The sequence below is a fragment of the Heteronotia binoei genome, chromosome 15 (assembly GCF_032191835.1).
Source record: "Heteronotia binoei isolate CCM8104 ecotype False Entrance Well chromosome 15, APGP_CSIRO_Hbin_v1, whole genome shotgun sequence".
Classification (NCBI taxonomy): domain Eukaryota; kingdom Metazoa; phylum Chordata; class Lepidosauria; order Squamata; family Gekkonidae; genus Heteronotia; species Heteronotia binoei.
Genome location: NC_083237.1, coordinates 8,922,476 through 8,931,939, shown reverse-complemented (window position 1 = coordinate 8,931,939; position 9,464 = coordinate 8,922,476). Strand labels below are relative to the sequence as shown.

At 40.5% G+C, this 9,464-nt stretch overlaps 1 protein-coding gene across 1 annotated transcript; it reads right to left on the bottom strand.

Moving 5' to 3' along the window:
• Window positions 1-681: 681 nt before the first annotated feature.
• On the bottom strand, window positions 682-7,986 carry LOC132584655 (vomeronasal type-2 receptor 26-like). Its single transcript, XM_060256555.1, has 5 exons — window positions 7,696-7,986; window positions 6,508-7,359; window positions 3,578-3,704; window positions 2,335-3,215; window positions 682-747 (listed from the first exon to the last, which is right to left on the bottom strand). Exons 1-5 carry the CDS (start codon window positions 7,984-7,986, stop codon window positions 682-684), a joined length of 2,217 nt encoding a protein of 738 aa, XP_060112538.1.
• Window positions 7,987-9,464: the final 1,478 nt, after the last annotated feature.

Genomic DNA, 9,464 nt, shown 5'->3' with positions numbered 1-9,464 from the left:
CTGGGGCTTATGAAAGCATGATGGTTACAAAGTAGGTTTCTTGTTTGACTGATTCAGACTTATCACATGGAACAGAATGATCTTTAACGGGCTTTGACAGGAACAGCTCCCAAACTTTATCCATATTAAGTGGCTAATAGACTCCAAGTCCCTGCCTAACCAGCAGACCTTCTAACATTTCTCCCAACAAAATCCAACAACCTCAACCTCTTTTAATTGACCAACAGTTAAGCTGTCAAATCCATTGTTTGAAAGCAATCGGCTGAGAATCCTGGAAGATGGCCCATTGTAAAAACAAGAAGGGGATAGCATGGCGGTTCCACTTGAATCACTGATCCTGCCTCTGCCATCCAGAGCAGAGTCTCCACCTCTTGCTAGGCCTCCAAGAATGAGTTTTACCTCCATCTGAGGTCCTTGGCAGCTGCAGATATCATACCACAGTTATGCAAGACAATCTGGCTCTTGTGCAAAAGGAGAAGTAGACTGGTAGTGGGTGCTTAAGGTTTCATCTATAAAGCATAGCTTTTGTTTTGTTGGCAACCATACAACTCACATAAAATATAATTTAGGGCCTCAGATGCGGAAGAGCCTCTAAATAACTGTGAAAACTCCCCTAAATATTACTGTATTTGGGGGGTGGAGGGTTTTGTAATGCTGTGGGCTTCTTCAGCTTGACATATCTTAGGGCTTCAGCACATATTCATTTAGCCCTGGGAAGGGCACTGAAATAGGGAATTTGTCTTTGAACTTCCATGTGATCTAGAAAGGATTATGAAACTCCACAGCAAATACGTTTGACAGCTGAACTTCTTGTACCTGAATGTAGTGACCAATGGTAAGCTGATCCTTCGGTCTGTTTTGCTCATGCTGAGCAGCAGCAAATGCCTGCCGAACTGGCTTGTATTATTCTTCTGCACAATTCCACGTGTGCAAAGTCTCTGCTGCTGATTCAAGCTGAAGAGCTGCCGGAAGGACTAAATGACAGTGGGTGGGATTTTCTCAGCATACAGCATTTACTTGAGTGTTTTATAAGATTTGTGATGCATGTAATAGTCTATTAAAACAATTGCACGCTGAGCACAGCAATCACACCTCAGGGATGGAGAATAGCGGAACTAAACAGGGCAACGTGAGAAAATGCACATGCACAAAGCCCAACATGAACTCATTTGCATGTTTGGCCACACCCCATGACATCGCCATTGTTTTGCACAGGCCCCCGCAGGAACTTATTTGCATATTGGGCCACAACCCCTAACACCAAGCCAGCCGGAACTGCGTTCCTGCGCATTCCTGCAGAAAGCGAATTGGAAAGCACTGCATGGGTGGAGAGGAACAGACAAAAGCAATCTGCTGAACACCCACAAAATCTGTTTAACTCTCAAACTGACCATTGAGAAATCACGTCTCAGTTTATGTGGCAAACACAAAATAAACTGAACCAGCAAGTCTTTGTGTATCCCTGAAGCAGATTTAAATTTGCATTAGTCGTGGCACCAATTCCCATTGTTTGACTGGAATAACTTATTATTTCTTTATTAAATTATCTGAAATTGTTGTGTACACTCTGTCAGTGCAAATATGCCCCAGGATTTACATAACGTAATGAAACCATTCATATCAATACAACCAATCTTCAGATCAAATCAGCTGTCACCTACAAGAACATAAGACAAGAAGAAGAAGGTGATGGTGGTGGTGGTGGTGGTGATGATGATATTGGATTTATATCCTGCCCTATACTCTGAATTTCAGAGCTTCAGAGCGGTCACAATCTCCTTTACCTCTCCCCCCACAACAGACACCCAGTGAGGGAGGCGGGGCTGAGAGAGCTTTTTACAGCAGCTGCCTTTTCAAGGAGAACTCCTGTGAAAGCTATGGCTGACCCAAGGCCATTCCAGCAGGTGCAAGTGGAGGAGTGGGGAATCAAACATTGAAACACTACACCAAACTGGCTCTCTTAGAAAGCTGAAGTGTTCCACATGCCAGCCGAGGAAAGTCCTAGATTATTTATTTTTATGTACTCCTTTATAGCATTTATATAACATCCTTCCATCTTAATGTCTGTTTCGAAAGTGTTGTTAAGTCACAGTTAATTTATGATGACTTCATAGATTTTTCAAGGCATGTGAGTAAGTGGACGTTGCTTGCCGTTCCTTTCCTCTGCAAAGTCTTCCTTAGTAGTCTCCCACTGAGGTACCAAACCTGCTTAGCATCTAAAATCAGACAAGATTGGGCTTCCCTTCCACCCAAGTCACAGTTAGAAAAAATGTCTTGTTTCTACGGGAAAAAGGCATAGTATGACTTGATTATTTAGTGTTTCCTTGGTATTACTTGTTGTCTTTTGTTCATCTCAGGCCTTAGAACTATAACATAGCATTTGGGGAAAAAGATACAACACAGTAACCCAGCACCAGAGGCCAAGATAGAGAAAATCTCTACTGCCACCATGTATTTCCCTTTGGTGCTCAGGTATGCTGGAACAAAACACAACCAAACACTGCAAAACATCAGCATGCTGAAGGTGATGAACTTGGCTTCATTAAAACTGTCAGGCAACTTTCTGGCAAAGAAAGCTACAAGGAAGCTTATGAAGGACAGAAGGCCCATATAGCCCAGAACAATATAAAACATAACCACAGACCCCTCGTTGCACAATACTACTATCTCTTCTGTCACTGACTTTGTGTCCAAATCTGGGAACGGGGGTGTGGTTCCTAGCCACACTGCACAAATACACATTTGGATAATGGAGCAGGTAAGTACAAGAGAACTGGTAAGAGATTTTCCCACCCACTTCTTCATTCTGGACCCCGGTCTGATGGCCATGAAAGCTAAAACCACAGTGATGGTTTTGGACAAGATACAAGAAACAGCCACTGAGAAGATGATGCCAAAAGCAGATTGTCGGAGGTAGCATGTCAACTTGTTTGGTCTTCCAAGGAAAAGGAAAGAACAGAGGAAGCAAAGAAGAAGAGAGACAAGGAGAGCATAGGTGACATCCTGGTTGTTGGCTTTGACAATGGGAGTATCTTTGTGCTTTATAAAAGTTGTTAGTATCAGCACTGTAATTAGAGAGAAAGAAACAGCAACTGAAGTCAAACAGATCCCCATTGGTTCTTTATAGGAGAGAAAGTTGATCATTTTGGGAATACATTGATCTTGATCCTGGCTTGGATACTGATATTCTGGACATTTAAAACAGTCATTCACATCTGTAAAAAAAAAGGAAGAATGACCATCTCAGTGTCCATTCATATGCAACTAAGGGTTCATTCTGTTCATCTGAGTCAGAATGTGAGATGTTATTCATACTGAATTCCAACAACTTCTTACGTGTTTGTATGAAAAGCACATATGTGATTATTTGTTAAGGGCAAAAGATTTCACCAAACCATCACACTTGATACTGTTCTGAAAGCAGATGCCAATGACTAACTGGCATAACAAGGATGTTCTACCAGCCATCTCTAAGCTATGCCATTTGCCTCAATGCTGACTCTTCTCTTTCTCATCTAAGAGTATAAATGTGTGTGTGTGTGTTCATAAAGCTCTTGGGAAAATCCCAGTCACCTACCATTTTGGACTGAAATCTTCCCTTCTGGGCAAGGAGCACATTCATAGCAGCAAAACTGCTCCCCTTCTTTCTTTCTTTTCTGATAACCAGGTTGGCAGGAGTCACTACATCTAGAAACAGGTAGTACCTAGAGAAAAAGAAGACAGAGTCTCATGACAACTTAAAGTCTAATGAATTTATCATAACTTAAACTTTGAAGGGCTAGAGCACACCTTTTGTGATGTGTGAAATGTAGCATCTCCAGAAGTGGGTTTGTTACTAAGGGATAACACATTAGGTCATATCAAAGCAGTAAAAATAAAAGTTTAACATTGCATTACAGTAAGGAAATTATGGAAAACCAGTATTAGTTAAATACCAGAATTAGTGTGCGGTCACACGTACTATTAGTGACGACACAACTCCATCTGGCTGACGGATTAAATGTGTTCGTTCAGACATCCACATCTGGCATTCGAGCGTCATCTGGGGTCATCCAGGCTTGCTATGCCTGAATGGCGCATTAATTTGACAGCACAGAAAGTCCGGCCCTTTTTCAAAACAGCGGCACAAGATCGGCTTTTTCCTGTTTGGACAGCTCATGTGCAATACTGCCTCCCGCCTTTAAAAAAAAAAAAAGCCCCAGCAGACATGCACATTGCCAGATCATCCAGGAATCTGAGGTGACGCTTCTGCTTCTCCAATCAACACAGGATCGGAGGGCGGTGGGGGAAACGTTATCCCACTATTTAGAACAGGAAAAAAATCTCTTTTTTTCAATGCGGAGGATTTCTGAAAACTTCCCCCCCCCTCTGAAGTAACATTTGATTTCCCACCTCCAAACAGTTGGGCGCATGTTCAATGGACCCCCCCCTCCCAGAAATCATCACCTGATCACACTTGCTCCAAGAAAAGAGCGTGATAGTATTGTATGTCTGAACGCTCAACAACAGAATTAGTCGCATTTTTGGTTGCTCGTCTGAATGGCCCTGCATCGAATCAATATTCAGCTGTTCAAATTTGAGCGCTACACACACGCTTTTAATGTGACATGTGACCGCACCCTTATTAAATTTAAAAGCTTAATACTAATATAACTAGATTTACACAAAAAAACCCAAACACACCAACTTTCAGGGGAAAAGAAGCAGATAATCAATTACAGTCTAAAAGGACGCCTGTTAATAAGTGCGAATTCTGAATTCTAGCGATCACTAAAAATCACTAGTTCTTTCAAAACTCCTTAGATCTTTCTTTCTTTTTTAAACTTATTTTAGCCAGATTTGCTAGGAGGCTGTGTCCACTTTTCAAAGTATCAGAGATTTGCAATTTAATTACAACCAGAGTCAAACCCAGGGCCAGCCCTATACTGTCTGGCACCCTAGGCAAGGCTAATTTCTGGCACACACCCACATTGATAATGTCAGAGTCACATGAGGGTGCGCAATTCACTGCTACAGAAGGATGGCACTCAAGACAATTGCCTTGTTTGCCTAGTGGCCAGTCCTGGTCAAACTGTTTTAAGTCAGTTCAAGTCAACAGACTAAAGCTATGTCTCTCTGTTACAATGCAGCCCTGTAACTACACATTCCAAAAGATTTCTGCAGTTCTGCACTCACTTTGGTAGTATCTGCTGTCACATGGAACAAAAGTCCAGCTTTTTCCTTGGCTATGGATCCCCTTAGAATTAAGTGCATTTTAAGGTCTAATAATAAAAGAAGAAGACTACAGATTTATATCCTGCCCTTCTCTCTGAATCAGAGACTCAGAGCGGCTTACAATCTCCTATATCTTCTCCTCCCACAACAGACACCCTATGAGGTGGATGCGGCTAAGAGAGCTCTTACAGCAGCTGCCCTTTCAAAGGCAACTCCTGTGATAGCTATGGCTGTCCCAAGGCCATTTCAGCAGCTGTAAGTGGAGTGGGGAATCAAACCTGGTTCTCCCAGATAAGAGTCCACGCACTTAACCACTATACCAAACTGGCTCCATATCTAATGTCAGTATCTTCTTAATCATTTCATTTATAGGAATTGGGAATATTGACACTTTACTCTTACACCTCTTTTTAGCATTTACTTGCTAGAGGTGGCATTGAAATCATTACAGGGATTGATCAACCATGAGGTGTCCGATTATGCTGCAAAGGATTATGATGCCTACTCACACCACAAACCAACCCATAGAACAAAGCTATCCTCATGAACACTTTTGAAATCCATACCTGGTTAAACCCCCCGTGCCACACAAGTAAATCTTCGTCAAAGGTGACTCCCTTCCTTTCATGAGACTTGGGGTCCACCCTTCCAACTTCCATTCTAATGATGGAGTTGTTTGGAAAGATAACCATGTTCATGATGTCAAATCCTGTTCCCATTTCCCTGTTCTCATCAAAATACAATGTTTCGCCAGCTGAGTTGTTAAATGAAACTCCTTGAAGAAACTGGTGGAGCTATTTAAAAAGAAGAAATGGAGGGGCAGCAGCATCTTAGACATATCATATCAAGGATAACAAGTGACTTCCTATCCGTTTATCTCAGGATGATTCAGATCCCCAGATCAGCAATAATAGTATAAAATGCAGTTAAAATATTGACAATCACAGAGATAAAATTACTACAGTAAAGATGAAATATATCAATACTACCTAAACATGAAAGAACCTTACACACATATTGTGCAGCTTCCTGAGGTCAAGAAGAAACTTAATTCAGGCTTACTCTCAAGTAAGCATGCATAGCATATGTGTTCCTTCTCTCACTGGTTCAAAAAAACGCCTAACCCTTCCCTATGCTGGTTTTACAGGGACTGTTATTCCCAGATTTTTTAAAAAAGTTTCATTCTAGCATGGTCATTATAAATTGCATATATATATATATATATATATATATATATATATATATATATATATATATATATATATATATATATACCCCTGATATAGCTGTTACCTGCCAAGGCTGCGGATCATGGAATTCAGGACTTTTGCCTCTCGAAACCGATTGGTAATTGTATTGAGATGAGTGCAAGTCATACAAGGCATGTGCAACAGCATAGACTGCATTGTAGATGCCGTAGCTGTGGCCAGTCATGTGCATGTCAAAAACAGGATCAGGAAGATTCTCTAGCCTCTCCTTTCCGGTACAGGTAATACTAGCTGAAGAACCTGGAAACACACAATTAAATGCTTCTTTCCAGAAGGCTTTGACAAATTTATTTTCAACTGTCCTGTAAGGATTTATGACATGGAGAAATTTCTCAAACTCTAGAAGCTCCTGTGTATGAATTGTCAAGGAAACGGAGCCATGAAAAACAGACAGATCTAAATGTCTCTCAAGTCTCGATACAGCAAAATCAATCTGGCTGGTTGTAATCCACACTTTTCCAATAGATGCGAGTTCCTTATATTCATCATTTAATGGACATATGATGGTCATCAATAATGTCATGGATCGAGTATCTCCATAGATAACGTATACACTGGCTTTGCTCAACTGGAGAGACTGATAAATTTTCGAGAACATGTTGGTTATTTCTGTCACTTCATTAAAGCGCTGTTTTTGTGGAATTTGTTGTATAAAGGCGGGGCAGATTTCCTTCTGAGAAAATAACCGTTTCAGAGTGTTTATGAAATGTTCTCCGTTGGCATCATCCACCACAAATAGTCCAACCCACGTCCATCCAAAATGCTGGAGTAACCAGATAATCCCCATGTACTGATGTGTTTCTTTAGTGGCCACATGGTAAGAGAATGGAAGCTGCACTGCTTGCCTCTCTTTTGCAGCAAAGGATCCATATGGGAACTAAAAGAAATATAGAATATTTTACAATTAGATTAGAATAGGTGTCTGAGTTCTGGCCTCTGTTCAATAGTCAGTCTGAAATCCAGATTTTTATTTGCAAAACTGTGAGTCAATTATTCCACAAATTAACATGTGAAAATAACATGACATTTCTGGGAAACAGTCATGACAAAGTGTCTACATTTCCTTTCTTGTTACCCTTATTTGTAGACAATCTGTAGAATATTTGTAGAAACCATTCTGCTTCTGAAACAGAAAGCTGGCATTAGAAAGGGAGTGAAGAAAGAATAAAGGATTCTAATTGTGAAAAGGCAGCTACCTAAGCATAGTTCCTACCTGTGGAATCTTATAAAGACTTAAGATGTCAGAAAGAAAGATAGAGGTATCACAGCCAAGTCCTCCAATCACAGCAACTGGGTTTTTTGAGGTGGAACACATGTAGTTAGGAACTAATCTGTGTGATTTGAAGAGCATGTCCAGAATGGTGCGATAGGTCATCTTCTCATAATAGTAGCTGTCATAGATGAGGAATCCAAGGGTGACATTGGGCAAGATCTTGGCATTGGAATTGATCTCATTTATGGCGAACACCAAGGCAAGACTGTGCTGGTAGAACTTTGTCAGCATACTGCAAATAAGAGTTTCATATGCTTTTATAAACACATTTGACATAGTATTTAATTATTTTATCCCAGTTCTGATCTTTTGGGGTTCTTGTTATTTCATTTGCCTGTTAGTAAGACTATGATATATGGTTATTAAGACTATGAGATACATGAAGCTTCCTTATACTAAGACAAACCATTGGTCTATCAAGATCAGTATTGTCTACTCAGGCTGGAAGCAGCACTTCAGGGTCTCAGGTGGAGATCTTTCACATTACCTACTGCCTGGTCCTTTTAACTGGAGATGCCGGGGATTAAACCTAGGACCTTCTGCATGCCAAGCAGAGGGTCTGCCACTGAACCAAGGCCCCCCTTTCCTGTTTCTTGGGTATGCAGCTCACCCTTTAGTGCAGATAATATTGATAATGTATCAAAACACCTTAACTGAGTAGGTAGCTAAAGAAAAATTGGAAAAGATCTTCCTGAACCCCCTTTTCATGTTCTTCATTTATTATCCCCAAACTACTAACTTTTGTGACAAAGTAAATGATGACCATTCTATCTATATATTGCTAGATATTTGTCACAATATCAGAAACTCAGCTTGCAGTACAGTAGAATTCAAGAGATCATTATTCTTTCCTCGACTTTATCATCCACCCTCCGTATTATTGCACCCTGAGCATCCTCACCTATGACCCAGTGTACAAGTGGATGTGGTGTGTGTATAACAGCTGGTGCAATTTTTTTAATTTCAGCTAATTTTTTTCAGGATATTCACAGCCCATGATTTCATAAACAAGAAAAATCAAATCTACATGAAACGCTTCGGTCCCTAGATGTAAAGATTTAGGAAACCTAAAAATTCCACAGGGAAGGAGGAAGATGGTTTCAATCCCATGAAGTCAAGGCTATATAAAGGTGACAGGATCTGAAATTTTTATATTCTACCTTTCCAGTTCATCCCAGGTCAGTTTACAGACCATGAGCAGCAAATTCAAGTCAAAACTAATTTGAAGGATTAAAAAATAGATCCATGGATTCTAACAAGGGTAGACCAAAACCAAAAACATCACAATGATTTCTTGGCAGACTTTTTACAGGGTGGTTTGCCATTACCTTCCCCAGTCATCTACACTTTACTCCCAGCAAGCTGGGTACTCATTTCACCGACCTCGGAAGGATGGAAGGCTGAGTCAACCTTGTTGTTGTGGAGGTGGGTGGAATCAATACCCAGTGTCATCCTAAACAGCTCTATTTTTTGAATCATTTGAAATACAGCAAATGGAAATTATTCCAAAGCAAATCATTTTTAGAACTTCATTGTACGCTCCTTCATATTCATCTACTCTTCTGGAACCATGCCATTGCGAATGGTCTCTTTATACCATGACACAGAGAAAGCAGAGTTCAATTTGTTAAATTGCTAGTCAAAATTTGAGCGATAACATATTTTCTGTCATAATTCTATGGTTTGCATTCATCCTGTTTATTGCCCTT